Raw genomic sequence first — 18,063 nt, forward strand, 5'->3', positions numbered from 1 at the left:
CACCTCTAAGTACTTACTATGTGCCAGGCATAGTGCTAGGGGCTGGAAGAGAGCCAAGACACAAAGAGGAAACAGCCAACGCCTTTAAGGACTTGGATTCTATTGGGACAAGATCATCCTCAGGGAAATACAACGCGCGACTTTTTGTGGTCAGGGAGAAGGATCGATGGAGGGAAGCCAGAAAGGCCTTGATCAGGAGGGAGGGTTTGAAATGGACTGTGAGAAGCCCCAAGGAGCATTTCAGGCGCAGCAGGCTGCCTGCAAAAAGGCTTGGAGAATGGAGATGGGATTTCTTGACCAGAGAAGGGCCAGCGAGGAGGCCCATGGAAGCATCCAGATCATTCGCATCAAGTGACCCTCCAGGCCCTTCACCACTACCTGACACCCCGTGGTGACTGCACCAAAAAACACAAAAGTCTGTCCCTATTCTCTAATGACCACATTTACCAGGGACTACTTCAACTCTTCCCAATTAACATTCCCAAATAAATGAATTTCCACAAATGGAATATTTCCAATGAGAACTAATGCAGCCCAATTTATATTTGACCTTTTAAATTTTTTTTAATTCAATCAATGCCTTGTTTAACAAAATTTATCTGTAAAAAATTAAAATTGATTAGACTTTAAATGCAAAATTCAGTTATGTAAAATAAAACTAGCTATAAAACATTTGCCAGTCTTCTATTTAAAAGAATCGTCCAAATATTTCATGGTCACATGCCATCATTTTCTGCAAAGAAATTCTTTTCCCAAATGAATTATAATAATAAAATGTTACCAGATACCAATATTTATATAATCTTGTCCTCATTTAGAGATATAGCTGAATATTATTATCACATTTACTCTGGCCAAAAAAGCCGATATGACATGTCAATTTGCATCACCCACCCACCCCCAATTTAATCATTGGTTTATTCACTGATTCTTTCTTTCAATACATTGTTTTAAGCACATACTAAATTGTTCCTTCAAGGCCTTATCATAGCATGGGTGTGACCCTAGGTTCTGGAAAAGTCTGCCAGGGGAGCATAAGTTCTGGCAGATCTTGTCAAGCATAAAAGGCTTACGAGCAGGGGCCTGGTGAGGTGCTGTGGCCTCTCCAAAGGCCAGCTTGAGTGAAGAAATCTCATTCAGAAGGCTCTCTTGATGGCACCTGCAAGCTAGGGCATCTCCAAGCCCCCACCATCCGCCATGATGGTGGCAAAGTCTTACAGTGAGGACATGCCCACCGATTTCATGCCACATTTAAGATTAATAATCAGAGAGTCGCTGATCAGTTATTTAAAGCGTCTTTCAAGAACACCTTCATATAGTGACCCTGCCGAGTCCATCTAAAATATAATGAACCACTAGTACTTCATGTGTAAAGATACCACTGTTGATTGATCAGTCAGCACCTCTGCCAACCGCTGTCTAAGAGCTGGGAAATCAAGCAGAAAATAAAACAATACCAGCTCCCAAGTAACTTAGATTCTAATGGGGAAGACACGCAGTATGTCTACAAATACACACAGCATCAACAGCAAGAGAATTAAAACAACTATATAACCAAGTAATTAAAGACAAGGTCGCTTTGGAGGAGGGCACTAACAGCTGGAGGAACCACAGAAAGCTTCCCATAGAAGACGGTGCCTGAGCTAAATTTTAAGGAAGGAGAAGGACTCCACAAGGTGGTACATTTCAAGCAGAGAAGAAAGTACGGTGCAGATACAGAGAGATGGGAATTGGAGTGTCCGGTATGAACCACAGAGAGGAGGCCAAACTGGCTGAATCACAGAGCACGGGATGGAGAGGGATGTGGAATATGGCTGAAGAGAGAGGCTGGGGGCCAAGTTATGAAGAGCTTAGCAGGGAAGCTTATGTATCTCCAAAATGCATGGGGAACTACTAGAGTTGAGTAGAGAAGTCCAGGATCAGATCTGTTTTGAAGGAAATTGCCTTGGCAGCAGAGTGTGGGGTGGGCTGGAGTACCCAGTTAGGAAGCTGCTGCCATCATCTAGCAGACAGGTGAAGGAGGCCTGAGCTAAGACGGTGGCTGTGCAAGTGGCGAGGACGGGTCATGTACAAGAGCCATTGTGGAGGTGAGGACAGCAAGACATGGCCTCTGACAGTCTATGTGCTGATAATAGGCCCAGGCGGGATTATACTGAGGTGAAGAAGTTGAAGAACATTCAGAACAGTTTGTGAGGGAAGGCTCCAGGGAGAAACAAAGAATTTGCCTTTCTGGAGCATAGGTCTGGTTGAAGTTGGCTAACGTGAATTGACCATGCACCCAGTAGGCATGGCTGTGTGGCTTTCTCCAGCTTGGCAGCATGTGAGTAAAAGAGGAAGAGGCAGATTGTGGGGCTGATCCTGCCCAATGAAAAGACAAGTGAGTGAGGGATTCACGACTAAAGAACGGTGCAGAGATGAGCTGGTTAACTATAAGGTCAGGATTGAGAAGAGAGGAAAGTAAAGTCACAATAGAGAAGGTAACAAGGGGCAGCAGATCTGGAAGTCACAATGAAAGCAAAGAATCAGCTTCGGAGGCACAAAGCATAGGAAGAAATGGAATGATCCAGTGTTGTAGGCAGATGGAGGAGAGTCAAGACTTTTGTTTTAAGGAAATGGATAATGTGAGATCCAGGCTGTGGCCATCCTAGGGTATGTATGGGAGAGCAAGGAGTAAAATTTAAAGGGATTGAGAACTTTGGGGGGGGTCAGAAAATTTGAGGGAGCAACAACTTGGCACTGAAATCCCCTTCTATAAGTATAAAAATGTCGGTGGAAAGATACTGAGCCAGGTGCTGAGCTCCTTGAGAAAGAACGAGAATGACTTGGAGGCTGGTACACAAGCTCACCCACACCTGGAACAGGAGGGAAAATGTGAATGAAGTTAAGTTGAAAGGAGAAGAGGTAGCTGAAGGATGACAACAAAAGCTGAGCCTTGATGCTGCAGCAGAAAGCAGGGAGTGCTGTGCTGCCCCAGCCAGGTGTGCGTGAATATACAATCAATCCTAGGAGAAAGAGGGGAGGGGAAACAGTGGGTGCCATTCTGGACACGGTGAGTTGTCTTAAGGACGCCCCATTTGGAATCCAGGAGAGTCAAAGGATTGAATGTTAAAAGTCTCCAAATGTATAGCAGCTCTTTGTGGTGGCAAAAGAACTGGAAATCGAGGGAATGCCCATCCATTGGGGAATGGCTGAACAAGTGTGTGAATGTAAAGGAATGCTGTGGTGCTATAAAAATGATGAGCAGGCAGATTTCAGAGAAACCTGGGAAGACTGAAGTGGCCCCATGCTGAGTGAAGTGAGCAGAACCGGGAGACCACGGTACACAGGAACAGCAACACTGTGACAGACTTGACTCTTCTCAGCAGTGCAATGATCCAAGACAATTCCAAAGGACTCATGATAGAAAATGCTCTCCACATCCAGAAAAAAGAACTGTGGATTCTGAATGCAGATTGAACCAGACTGTTTCTATTTGGGGGTTGGGGTTTTTTTCTTCTTTTTTGAGGCTTTTCCATTGTGCTCTGATTCTTCTTTCACAATATGACTAATGCAGGAATATGTTTAATGTGATTGTACATATACAACCTATATCAGATTGCTTAGGGAGGGAAGGGAGGGTGGGAGAAAAATTTGGAACTAAAAATCCTATGAAATGTTGAAAACTATCTTTAAATGTAACTGGAAAATAATCAAATACTTTTATAAAATTTTTTAAAGTCTCCAAAGATGGCAGTGGACAAAAGGATGGAAGATAGTATATCTCCAGTGCTTAACATGGTGCCTGGAACACAGTAGGTGCTTAATAAATGCTTGTTGACTTGACTTCCAGAGACAATAGGAAGTGTCATTTTGTGGAGCATTTGTCACCTCCTTTACAGTACTCATCATAAGTACTAACCATAGAGCGACATGAAAATAACATCAACGGCAGCACCAACAAGTTGCAGAAGATGGAGATATAAGGAAATCCAAGGAAGGACTTAAGACCCTCCAAAGCAAAGCAACATGTGAATTGATGCCGATGACTCCAAGGAAGGAGGGTGCATTGGCAAAGAATGAAAACTCAAGAGTTAAAAATCTGAGAAGGCAAAGGCGTGTAGACCAGACAGAAGCCTCCTGCCTATAACATCATGAATACTTTCTTTGAAAATAAAATTTGGAAACCACTGGAGAGGCAAGCACCAAATAACATCACACAAAAAATGAAACTGATTATATTTTAACAGACAGGAAACAACTTCTTACTGATGTGGGAGTAATTCTTGGATCAGCTTCTATGTATAGTCAGACCACCAACTTTAGAGCAAAGATCAAAATTAGTCCAGAACTAGTAGAATCAAATGAGAAAAAGATATAGTATGCAATTAAAACGACTCCAACCTGACCTATTTAAACTAATTACTGATGCCAAAAAATGGAAAATCATGGAAGAAAGGGCCTCAACTCCAATTATATTGATTTCCTACAGAAGTTTAACCCATGTAAATCAGTTGCCATAATAAGGAGACCAAAGAAGCCTAAAAACCACCTCAGTCAGCAAACACTTGATCTCCTTGCCAAGAGGAGAGAGGTGACAGCCAAGGGCAACAACAGTTTAGACTATAAACTCATTTGTAAAATCGTACAAAGAAGCATGATGGAAGATTATGAGCAGTATCCCCTCATAAAACAGTGAGAAGCAGTGAAAGGAAAAACCAGTTTAAAGAAAGCTTGGCAAGAGACCTGACTAAGCAAAGTCATTCTGAGGGCATTTAAGGATGGAACTGGAAGGAGGACAACAAACAAATGAAAGATGGAAAAGATATGTGCAGATTTTAGTCACAAACTCTTTTCACCACCAAGGACGGTGGGGCCCCCACATGTGGACACTGAACATCCCGATCCTGCATGTCCTTCTTAAGTGGGAATGACTCTGAAGGGAGAAGAAAAAGCAGCTGGACCAGAGTACAGAAGGGGCAGGCTCCTTGCTGGATATGACATGATGTTGGAAGCATCAGGAGAGAATCTCAAGGTATCTAAAGGAGGGAAAGATACCAAAGGCATGGAAAAATTCTGGACCTAATTATTATTATTTTAAAATCAAACATTAATAATTTCCAGCCCATATGCCTACTTTCCCATCCATACAAAACTTTTGTGAGAATGTTAATGAAACTATTAGCAGGGAACAGGAATATTTGCATGGGGGCTTCTTTGTTGGACAGTCATCTTCTTTTCCTCTGCTGAGAGGAATTCTTTTTAATGGCCCACCAATAATAAGCCCACTGGCATCTCGTGTTCTCTTGTGTCTTTCAGTCAGTAATGTGATGGCGGCAAAGGTGGGGTGTGATGGGGAATATCACTGGAGAAGTTTTTTTGTTTATTTTTCTTTTAATGTGTGAACAAAAAACAAGATGGTGCATCCCATGTGAGAGCGAGGGACAAGCAACAAGTTATAGGCCACATGCTCAGAGTCAAAGGCACCCTCTGTGGCCCTACAAGGGTGAAAGCTACACAAGAGAGGCACAGACAGACCCAGCTGCAGTTGTGATCTGCATCCCCAGAGAGAATATGCAGGCTGAAACATCACAGCCATTGGGGCTACTGATGTCACAAAGAAGATCTTTAGAGAGCCAGTCCCCTTCCATACACACTAATACTGATTTTCCATTCATGGTAAAGCACTGCCAGTGATCCAGTCTCTCAAGCGACCCATGGCTCACACACATCAGAAAACTGGCCAGGTTACAATCAGTGGGAGAGAACACAATGACAATCTGACAATGACCAAACACAAGAACTTCACAACTGGACTTGAAGTCAGGAGACCTTAAGCCTCCATTCGGGTCCCTACTCCAAGCCCCAGACTGGATCTGATGCCGACAATCAGTGTCACTTGATCAGACTAAACCTCACTTTCCTCGTGTAGGAAATGAGAATAAGAACGCTTGCAACTACTTATATATCAAGTCTGCGGAGGGGAAAACATTGTGTGAATTAGACAAGCGGCATACAAACGAATGCTTGCTCAATCACCTGAGTTCTCACAAAATTGCAGCATGTGAAGATTGGAATGACCTTAGAAAACATCTAATCTAACACTGCAGATCACGAAGCTGGTGTCTATTGAGCAGGACCAATTCACTCTGGGTTACACAAACAGTTCCAAAACCCAAGTCTCTCGACTCCCACGCCAGTGCCACACAGGTGCTGTGGTAAGACTTGTCAACTGCGTGGCTGATGCTTGGAGAGTGAATGGACCCTTAAACGAGGTGAGGTTCTACTTTCTAGGAATATCACCAATGACATTTACTAACAGTCATCTCTCACAATGTGTTCTTAAACAATTTTACTGCTTTAGCAATAGAAAGGGTGGATTCTCTTGAGGATGAAACATAAGGGACTATGACTTTCAAGTAATAAACCAGCAGTCCACAAGCTCACAGAGCTAGAACCCAGCTGGAAAGACCCAGTGATGACTAAGTCTCTATCACTCGAGAACCAGTCTAGCTAGCTAAGTTCATCAGCAGATGGGCCGGCCACCAAGCCATGAACAGTTTTGGCCCCAGCCACTCATTAAACTAACTACAGCACGAGGGACTGTGATCCAAAGAGGCCATCCCCACAGGAATGAGACAAGAAGGCCTTGAAGTACTGAAGATAATTGCCTGGTTACAACAACACGTATCATTGCATTAGGGGTGTGTGTGGATTACAAGCTGACATTCACACAGCACCCTAACCAACTGAGCAAGACCCAACTTTCCAAAGATACAGAGGACACAGGAGGACACAGGAGGAAGGCCCACTGAAAGGAGTCACCTGCAAGCCCCCACAGCTGCTTAACACACCACAAGGATTGGCTCCACATGGCGGCACTTAACTCTAGCTGTGTGGACAGTGACTACGGCCAGATCATGGCCTCTCAATTACCAGGTCTAACACTGAACTGCTTGCCTGTTAAAGGTGTGGCTTTGCAGCCAGCTCCACCATTAATCACCAGGGATTTGAAAGAGCGCAGAATTAATCTTCCAAGAAATAATTCTGAAACGTTAATTGGGAGTTTCCCAGTACAAATATAAGCTGCCTCTTCTCCCCCAGGAATAGTGCATTCCTTATTTCAGACCTTTCTATTTGAATTACACAGATCTAAAGGCAAATTTAAATGCAGGCGGAAAGTGTTTGATCCTAGAGTTGGCAAGAAGGGAGAACAAAATGATGACTGTTAACAACAGGTTGTGTGTGTAACAAGTCCAGCAAATGCTCAATTGTGACAACAGTCTACCTGCCCATACTGTCCTGGGCGGTGGCTCCAAGACCTTGTGTGATATCATTAACTAGCTTCCAAGTCTTTTTTGGGGCCTGCTGTGCAGGCCAAGAAACCAAATAGTTCTAAGAAAGCCTAATTCCACAGGAACTAAGAAATGAGAACAATCCAAAATGATAGTGGTTATATAAGAGATTGGATTAAGTATAATCTAGCATGATGAGTGTATATTTAGAGAAGAATTTGGAAGACGAGACTTTAAAACAATCACTTGAAGGAAAAGTTAGCTGTTAAAAGAAACAATTTACTATACTAGATTGATTTCACGTGACCAAAAGGAAGGTTTGGGAACAGCCGCTGAAAATTAAGGATTAAATGTTCACTTTGATTTTTTTTTTGTTTAATTTCGTACAAGAACAGTTGCTTCTATCTGCACTGCCCTTATTTCTTCAAGCCTAAGCCCTTTTTTCTTTGCCAATATGTTTCAAAAAGACGGCCCCCAGTTTTAAGATATTTTCTAGAATTAACTAATACCTTAGCATGGAAATGAGTTTGTGAGTTTTTTTGTTTTTGCAAAAATTCAGCCAAATCTATGACACCAGAATGGGTGATAAAAGGCCTGACAACATGGTGAGTTTTAAACGAGACTAAATGGTGTAACGGTAGCCCTGCCTGCACCTCACTATTTGCACACTCATGAGCAAGTACTCTGCCTTTCTGGGCCTCAGCTTCCTCCTGAGGAAAGAAAGTGTCAGGTGAGAAGGTTTACCCAGCGGAGCTCCAAGGTCCCCTTCAGCTCTCAAACTACAGTCCAGTAAACACACTCTCTCTCTCTCTCTCTCTCTCTCTCTCTCTCTCTCTCTCTCTCTCTCTCTCTCTCTCTCTCTCTCTCTCTCTCTCCCTCTCTCTCCCCCCCTCCCTCCCTCTCTCTCTCTCTCTCTCTCTCTCACACACACTCTCTCTCTCCCTCCCTCCCTCTCTCTCTTTCTCTCTCTCTCTCACTCTCTTTCTCTCTCTCCCTCTCTCTCTCTCTCTCACACTCTCTCTCTCTCTCTCTCTCACTCTCACACTCTCTCTCTCTCTCTCACACTCTCTCTCTCTGTCTTTTTTTTTTGAGTCACTGTTAAGAAAGAATTGATAATACAAGTCTCCAGTTTCTGCCCAGATGTGAGAACTACATCTTCATATGGTGGACCCAAACACATCCCTGGCAGCTACAAAAGAATTCTCCCTTGGAAAGCAATAAAAACCAACCTCAGGGTGCTTTCAGGAAAAAATATGTGAAAGAAAAAAAGGCTATAGCAGCTATTGAGTAAACTGGTTTTTCAGAAGTACAGTGATTGTTATTAGATACCTTTTCATGAACAAGAATACTCCAGCTAGCATTTCAGTATGGGAAGCTAGTGGCACCACTTTGGAAAGAGCCCCAGGCCTAGAGTCAGGAAGACTCATCTTCCTGAGTTCAAATCTGGCCTCAGACACTCACTAGCTGTGTAACCCTGGGCAAGTCACTTCACTCTGTTTGCCTCAGTTCCCTCATCTGTGAAATGATCTGGAGAAGGAAATGGCAAACCACTTCATTATCTCTGTCAAGAAAACCTCAAATGGGGTCACAAAGAGTCAGACACGACTGAAAAATGACTGAACAGCAGAATTTCAGCTTAAGGACAGGAAAACTTCCTAATAAATAATTAAAGCTATCTGAAAGTGCAATAGACTGTCTATTACCAAAGATAGTGAGTTCTCCCCCGGAGAAGCTTTGAGCCAAGGCCGAGACCTCTCAGGGTTGTCAGAGAGGGGATTCCAGGTTAGACTGAATGGCTTCTGAGGACCCTTCCAACAAAGGTTCATGAGATCTGAATGTTCTTTGGTTAAGGGAGCCACCAGCTTTTTGAGAAATGACTCTAATGTGGTTCAGCCCTCCAGTGTTTATACAAGTCTATATATATGGGGGTGGGAGAGGAGAAAGAAGAGGAAGGGAACACTCTATATTCTGCCAAGTATCTCACTTTTCCGGGAGCTGTGATCAATCAGTTACAGGTTCTTGGAGTTGAAAGGGCCCCCTAAAGACACTCTATTCCAGCTTCCAGATGTATTCATTCCCTTCTCTAACAGGCTAATAAGTGGCCATCCAGCCACCTGGACAGTGCCAATGATGGGGAACTATCTCAAGAGGCAGCCCATTCATTTTTAACAAAGTTCTAATTATCAGATGGTTTTCCCCAATACTGCCCTGAAATCTGCCTCATGTAAGTGAAATTATACACCAGTGAAACATTTTAAATACCCGCACAAAGCAGATGGGGAGCTGTTTTAAATTACATTTTTGTTGATATCTTTTATTTTTACATACCCTAAGTTTCCCCTTGTATTTCTCCCACTCCCACTTCCAAAGGGCCATGCGTCATCACATTTTTTACAGAGAAAGTAATTAGCAAAACTGATCAATACATTTTTTAAAATCTGGTATTATATGCGATGTTCCACCCCTATGCACCGCCCACTTCTACAAAAGAGTGAAGGGAGAAGAGTAAGAAGACAAAACCATCCCTACCTGCCAATAACATATGGTTTGCTTAGAAACGCTAGGGAATCGTCAAAGAAACTAAATGAGACAATAGCTTCAGCCAAGTTTCAGGCTAAAAAGTAAACCCACAAAAATAAATAGTCTTTCTATATAACAACAACAAAATTCAAGAGGCAATAAAAGAAAGGGAAGTCTCATGCAAAAACCTACAAAATATATAAAATATCCGTGGCTCAATCTACCAAAGCACATTCAATAATTACGTAGATTTGATTATAAAATATTCCTTAGAGAAATAATGGACAAAAAAATCATTGGAAAAATATTCAGTGCTCATGGATGAGCCATGCCAATATAACAAAAACAACAACACTACCAAAGTGAATTTACAGCTTCAATGCGATATCAATCAAACTGTCAAAGAGATACTTTAAAGGGCCTGAAAAAATAATGACAAAATTCATCTGGAAGAACAAAAGATGCAGAATGAGATTCTTCATTGGTTTGTCCAGGATTGCTTTAGCAATCAGGATTGCTTTAGCAATCCAGTGAAACCGAGGGCCCTCTTTTCTGAATAATATTTTTAAATTAACAAAATAAACTATGTAGGATTAAAAAAGAAGCCAAATGTATTGGGATGCAATCTTTTTAGAACAAGTCAAGGGATCCCTATCTAGACTATCAAGGAAAATAAGGGGAAAAAGGAGGAATAAAGAGAAAATAGCATTTCCAGACTTCACACTATATTATAAAGAATTTGGTTTGGGTTAAAAAATAAAAAAGCAAATCAATGGAACCAAGTAGGCAAGGGAATGAACTCAATAGCCTAGTGTTCTATAAACTCCAAAGAGAAATTATGCAGGGAGCAGCGTTCTCCAGAGAGAAAGATCTCCCCCTAAAATAGGTTCCTATTGTAAGTCTGAGACCACCCCACAATACCTGGTATATCCCCACCGTCCTTGCCTTCCCAATGGCACAGGAAGACAAGAAATACACTTTAAAATCCATCCACAATTCCCATTTTTGTATGAAGTCCATAAATCCTATTTCTTTATTCCCTTCTATTCATTTCTCCCCATAGAATGGGTACTGACCTCAAGCATCTCAAGTGACACTAGTTCCCCCTGTGCCGAGAGCAGCAATACAAATACTAAGAGCAATGAAAGAAGTGCTGGTTTCCCATGGATTCTGACACCTCGCTCTCTCCACAACCCAACTGGGGCCCCACGAGCCCTCTCCATATTATCGAGGCACCTCTGAGTGTCACGATGCAGATCAAACCGAGATGTTTTCCTAGCCAGTCCCGGCCTGCAGGGCAGCCAGGCAGAGACAGCGACAAGGAGAGAAGCGGCCAGCGCAGCACCAGAGTCACCCGCAGAGTCGCCCTCAGTTGGACAAGCACCACAGATGTCTGCTGGCTGCCCCTCCCTCTTTAGAGCTTCTCCAAGAAAAGGACAGTCAAGCTCATGTGGAAGACCTCAAACCCCTTTAAAGGCACCAAAACAAAAAGCTGAACGAGAAGCACCATCCGTGTGGAAAACCAAGTGTTGGCGGCCAGCCCGGCCCAGGAGAGCGGAAAGATTCAGCAGGAATCTCCAGAGGGAAGCTGGGTGGTTGGGGGGAGAGGGGGGAGGATTCCTGGGTTCCCAAAAGAGACCAGAGGCAGGAAAGCATGCAAGGCCCTCCCAGGTCCTAGAAAGGATCACCGGGAGGCCCAAGTACTGCCACAGGGCAAAGCCGCAAAGTAACCTCCTTTTTGACAAATGCTATGGATTCAAGTCTACTTACAAAAGAATTTTGATTAGGCAGATTTTACTCAATTCGAAATGGGAAGCTAAGAGTCACTTTATATAGATTCATTTTACAACCAATTTTGCTAGAATTGGCAGCAAGGTGGCTCAGTGGTTAGAGCACAGTCTGAAGCCAGGAAGACCTGGGTGTGAATCCTGCCTTCGGCACTGACTAGCTGTGGGCCCCAGGGCGCACTTAGCCTCTGTCTGCCTCAGTTTCTTCATCCATAAAATGAGGATGACGACAGTGGCTCCTAGTGAGGTCTGCGTGAGGATCACATGAGATCATGTGTGTAGATGGAAGCACTGTTATGGCTTGATGGCCGCCAGCTCCGAGCCAGGGCCACAAGCCGTGCAGGACCTCCTATTCCTCTGCCACCACGCACAGCCTTCTCCAAGGCTCTGGCCTCCGCCCAAGCCTCCTCGGCTCAGCTCATGCTGACTTCCCACACACCCCAGGAGACACTTCTACCATTCCATTAGAAAAGAATAACTAGTAATGAATGGGAGTGGATTAATTTAGCATTTAAAAGCCTTTGCCCAAATAAAGTGCAAACAGCCAGATTCAGAGGAAAATCTAGAGATTCAAGGGAAACCTTTGCATTAAATATCTCTGATACAAATCTAACATCTCTAGGGAACGGACACAAAGATGAGGAAGGTTCAGGCATGAACTGTTTTCAAAAGAGACTCAAACTATTGACAACTCCCTGAAAAACATCCCAGCTCTCTAATGATGAGAGAAAAGGTCATGAAGATAGCCCTGGGGAAGTCACCTTGGACACAGGAATCTTGCCAAGATGCTGGAAAAGATGAAGCTTCAGGAAGACAGCGATGATTCACTGCTGGTGTCATCTGTAAGTTGTTTGACTGTCATGGACAACAATCATGAAGCCTGCAAAGACAAAGTTACCAAACTGTCCCGCCCTTTGGCACTTTACACGCATGATCTTCCGTGATCCTCATGCAGCCCTGACGAGGAACCGCTGTTATCATCCTCATCTGACAGATGAGAAAATTGGGACAGACAGAGGCTAAGTAGACCCTGGGTCCCACAGCTAATCAGTGCTCAAGACAGGATTCCTGACCCCAGACCCAGTGCTCTAACCACTGAGTCACCTCACTGTAGGTCCCACAGCTAGCACTAGATGCCAACAAGGTGACTGATGGGAAGAAGAGCCCTACAGCCCAAAGTGTTTCTAGTAGCATTAGCTGGAACCATACCTGGACCCAACAACTGGAGAACAGCTGAACAAATGTATTCCACAGAACCATGAGCAATGACAAATTTAAAAGAATTCACAGAATCACAGAAAGATGTATATGAAATATTACAGAGAAGAGAAAGTAGAGCCATGAGGATAATGTACACAGCGGCTACAACAAGACAAATAACGTCCACATGGTGAAGCAGCAGAGCCCTGATCATTAACATGGGCAATGTTAGCTCCAGAGCACCCGTCTACTTTCTACTCATCAATAATGGTTTTCTCAAGGAAGGTACTTTGTAAAGGAGTTTTCTCAACAAGTGCCTATTGTGTTCAAAGAAAATGAATCAGTAATTTTTTTTTCCAAATGATGTGAAAAGAGGAAGCAGCAGCCACAATACCAAGATGAAACTCCTATCCTAGACAAAAAGCAGAGCGCACCGGTTCTAGTGTTCAAGACAGTGACAAAGTTAACAGTATCAAATAAATAAATGTGGCTGACTCTCATTGAATTAGAGGCTTCAAGTGGTAAAGGATCTTCAAGGTCACTCACTCTGACCCCTCCATTTTACAAATAAGACAACTCACTGGAGACCCAGAGAGGTCGGGAGCCCCCCAAAGGTCAGAGAGGTCAGAAAAAACAGCACAGGGATTCAAAGCCAGGTGCTCTGACCACAATCCCAATGCTCTTCCTGCTGTGTCACAAAGGCAATAACAGGGTTCATGCTGCTTGACCATGTTTATTTGTTACAAAGGTGGGGTGTTTTTCTCCTTCCGCTTTTTTAATTGGGGTCAGGGAAAGACGGAGAAATTGGCAACACAGAAGCAAAGTGGGGGTACTACTGAAAAATAGGGTTATATGCACAGAAGAGACCCAAAGGAAGTCAAAAGAGAAACACAGTCAAGCAGGACAGTTCTGAAAGTAACATGAAATAAAGGTTCAGTTTCATAGAAAATGCTCTTTTTTTGCTGTTCAAAATTTTTTTTAATAATTCTTTTCAAATAAAGTAATAAAACTATGTGTTAGAGGCAGGGCACTTGGCTGTCTTGGTCAATGAGGGGAGGGAACAGGTCTGCCACCATCTGCTCTCTGCAGATGTTTCCCAGAGCACCAGGCTCTGTCTGGACACCATATTTGAGAAAGGAGCTTGATAAGGTGGAGAGAATCCACAGGTACCAAGATAATGAAGGGGCCCTTCCTCACACTGGACAGGGACCAAGGGGTTTTTAACCTAGAGAGAAGACAGTTCTGGGAAAGCAGAATAACTAGCCCCAAATATATGAAGAGCTGTCCTTTTAGAAAAGGGACAAGGCTTGTCCTGCTTGTCCCTAGAAGGAAAAACTTGGAGCAATGAGAGGAAGTGATTATGAAGAGGTAGATTCTAGCTCAACACAAGGGAGAACTCCCCAAGGATCAGAGCTGCCCCCCACAGACTGCTCTGGGAAGTGGCCGGCTGCCCCTCACCAAAGGTTTTCACGTGATTAGGCAACAGCCTGTGAGTGCTCTCCCAAATCCAAGAGGGATTCCATGACTCCACACTTCAGCCTCGGCATTTTCTTCAAGTTCACGACCACTGTTCTTTTCCTCATAGCCTGCTGTCTACCAAGACCTGACTAGACACCTCATGGATCACCACCTCCTCCATGCAGTTTTCCAGATTCTAATATGTCCAGTAATTTCTGCTGCCTCTGTATCTGTATTTTGTTTTTTCTTAAAATGGAAAAGCCAGCAAGTGGATTTAAATGCATTTTCCCACTTACTATAATCTTTGCAGTGTGATATAAGTGTTCCACATGCTCAGAAACATCTAACGTCTTATTCTCCCAGCTAGGGAAAGACTGGGGCCTTGCCTTATCACTTCCACGTGGTCTCCTTTAGTCCAACATAAGCACAATAAAGAATAATCTCAAGAAATACTTAGTTCACAAATCCGGCCCCAGACACTTGACACTTACTAGCTGTGTGACCTTGGGCAAGTCACTTAACCCACATTGCCCCCACCAAAAAAAAAAAAAAAGAAAGAAAAAGAAATACTTAGTTCGAGTCGGTTTCCTTCCGTTCCCCCCAATTCAATTCAATGCTAAGAGTAGGTGGTTTGGAGCTGCAGAGAAAGAATCCACGAGAGACTAAGAACGACCATGTTGTGGCCCAGCTGCCCATTGACATGCTTTCTGTCCCACCAGCTCACAACATTGCCACATGCTCGGAGATGGCAGGACAACTGTCCCCTGTCTGTCTTTTAAGGGATGGCTATTATCAGGTAGAGACACACCTACTCAGGCCCCCTGGGTAAGCCTGAAAAGTAGCCTGCAAAGGCCTTGGAGCAGACACCACAATCCATGCAGCAGAGCTAAAGAGGAAGCCACAGCTACCCTCCTCAGATCAGGGGACACGTGCCCCAGAACAGGCCCATGAGGCACACAACGACCTCTCTAGCGATACGTACCAGATAGGAAAATACTGGGGTGGGTGAGGAACGGAGTCCTAAGGGCAGAAGGCAAATACACAACTTGTTACACATGAACAAACTCAACGAAGAAGCTGAGAAAGGGTCAAAAGGACCAGGGTCCAGAGCTGAAAGAGGCCCCCTTGTCCACCAGGGTCCTAGGGTCTTTATTTGCAAGAGTAAAGAGAGGCCAAGAGAAGCGGAAGGACTTGTTCAGCCTATGAGCCAGTTCAAAGTCCATGGGAACTGCTTTGGTCCTTCCTCAAACATCAGCTGGACATGAAGCAAGTCACTGCCCCTCTCCAAGTCTCAGTTTCACCATATGTAAAATGAGAACAATTCTCATACTCCCTAGTTCACAAGGTTGTTGTGGGGGGATCAGGGAGCAAACCTTCAAGCCCTCCCCTCCCCTCTACTACTAGACATGGGACCTCACGGGCCTCCGAAATTCTCAAGGAGGAAACTGCCTGCATGGAGAGGCTTGGGGAGCTGCCGACACCCTCTCAGTGACTGAGTTATCACTGCCGAAGGCGAGGGGCACATAACAGAGTGTGGGCATGGGCATGGGAGCCTGTTCCCCAGAGCTGCCTTCCACCCTGAGCCCCCACTGCGAGTTCAAGGCATACAAAGTGGGGGCTGCTCTCCAGAAGCAAAGAAGTGAAAGCAGCAGGAGAACGGGGGGGGGGGGGGGAATCCCTAACCCCCAACTGCTAGAGATACTCCCGCAGGAGGGCCGGCCTGTGGCCTCGCCACAGCTCCCGACTCTCCAGCCCAAGCAGGCTCTGGGGATCAAAGAAGAGAGCGAAACCCGAACAGAAAGGGGATAAAACTGACCTTCCAGCGATCCTGGGGCAGCAGTTCCACAACCACCACATCACCATTCAAAGCTCTGTTCCGAGCGACAACTCCATCGATAAAGATGTCTCTGGTCCCATCCTGTGAAGGGAAACACAATCACAGCTCAAAGTCACCTTCCCAGGGTCAAAGATGCCAACTGTATGGGTTTTCTGGGGTCCTAAGAAGAGCAGGCTACAGAGAACGGCAGCATGAAGTCAGTCTCCTTGGCACGAATGTCAGATGGAACAAGAATGAGTATGCCTGGCCTTGAACAACCCAAGCCCTACCAGGTGCTCTACAGGTGGGTGGGTGGCCAAAACACAAATAAAGCCCCGAACTGCCTGCTTCGCAGTCATTGCTGGGTTTGTTGGGGGGTTTTCTACCCAATCAGGACATGCTGCTTCTCCCTAAACAGAACTACAGTTGGATGGTTGAGACACGAGAAAAAAGAACAGAAGAGAATGCGGGAGGATCAAAGTCTAGGCAACAAAAAGACAAAACCCCTTTGGCCGCACACTGCCAAGCACCGCCCCACCACCCACTGCCCAAGAAGCCCAAGAGGGACCAAAAATCTATAACGGGAACAAGAGCATAAATTCATAGGTTGTTAAGCCATCTACCCCAACCACCTCTCATCTTGCACAGGAGGCGGCAGGGCCACAAACACCAGGTGGACCAGCCTCACAGAGTGTCTGATGTTACCAAGGAAGGCATGGATGACTGAACACAATCTTCGGGGCTCTAACATCCCCATCAAAAAATCCCTTCTCCTGGGGATGTGGCTTAGTGCTCCTCCTTGGACACTTCTACCAGCAGAGGATAAGGGGAAATACCCTGAGAACCAACACCCAATAGCCGCCCGACAGAAGGCCAAGCCCTTAACTTTGGCAGCCTCAGTGGAAATGGGATGTCTGTGCTGCCCGGAATGCCCAGAGCACTAGAAGAGCCTCCCTGTGTGGGGAGGCTTCCTTCTAAACTCCTGCTGCTCATACAAGAGTCACACTCTTCTGGTACCTGAAGACCCGATAGGCTCCAGGAGAAACATACCAGGCAACCACAACTCAGAGCACTTGAAAACAGAGGTGCCAACCCTGGGTCCAAGGGCCCATGGGCCCCTGGCACGTTCCCCAGTGCTAGCAGAAACAGACATAAAGGTAACTGGGAAACGAATTTTTTTTTTTTAAGTGAGACAATTGGGGTTAAGTGACTTGCCCAGGGTCACACAGCTAGTAAGTGTTAAGTGTCTGAGGCCGGATCTGAACTCAGGTCCTCCTGACTCCAGGGCCGGTGCTCTATCCACTGCGCCACCTAGCTGCCCCTGGGGAACGAACTTAACAAAACAAATAAAAATACACTGGGACAAAGATAATATTCACATGTGGTTTTCCAAGTCAGGCGGCAGCCCGCAGGAAAACTCAGTGACCCCCGTCCCTTTGTGCTTTCACAGTTTTCCTCTGGTGTTCAGGAAAGGCCTCGGGAAAAGCTCTTCCCAAGAGGGGAACAGCCTCAGATGGAGGAGAACAAGGGTCAGATTTGGAGTCAGGACCCCGAGCGTCAGACCCCTCTTCCCCTGTGGCCTAGGCAGAGGATGGGGGCAAGCTGCTCCTCCTCTCCAAGTCTCTGGGCCCCAAGCTGTACCACACTGGGAAGAACCCCAACGCTAGCTAACTAATAAGGTTTCTCTGAGCAAAGCAGCTTGGAGGAACAGGCATGGTGGGCTGGGCACTCTCCCTGGCACAACACCCCAAGATCCCCGGTCCTAAACCCAGGAGAGGTCCCTCCACTCCATCCCTCCCCAGGCACACACTCTCAGGAGACCTCGGACGGCAGCCCAAGCCTTCTCCTTTAAGGTTGGCTAGCAAGAGACTGGCAGCTGCTGCCTCAGCCTCAGCCAAACCCCAACCCCAACCCCAACCCCACCCGCTCAGTGCCGAGTGGCTGCTGCGCTAGCTACAGAAACCCCCAATTACTCCAAGATGACCTCAGAGACAGCCTGCTTCCAAAAATA

General features: G+C 45.2%; 1 protein-coding gene across 3 annotated transcripts in view; it reads right to left on the reverse strand.

The window, feature by feature from the left end:
• DIS3L2 (DIS3 like 3'-5' exoribonuclease 2) overlaps positions 1-18,063 on the reverse strand; it is a 334,795-nt gene that overhangs the window by 255,027 nt on the left and 61,705 nt on the right. For all 3 annotated transcript variants that reach the window (XM_043963981.1, XM_043963979.1, XM_043963980.1), the window contains one exon: positions 16,053-16,154. In XM_043963981.1, coding sequence (XP_043819916.1) covers positions 16,053-16,154 — 102 coding nt within the window. The remainder of the gene's footprint in view (positions 1-16,052; positions 16,155-18,063) is intronic.

Source organism: Dromiciops gliroides, chromosome 4 (genome assembly GCF_019393635.1).
Source record: "Dromiciops gliroides isolate mDroGli1 chromosome 4, mDroGli1.pri, whole genome shotgun sequence".
NCBI classification, from domain to species: Eukaryota; Metazoa; Chordata; class Mammalia; order Microbiotheria; family Microbiotheriidae; genus Dromiciops; species Dromiciops gliroides.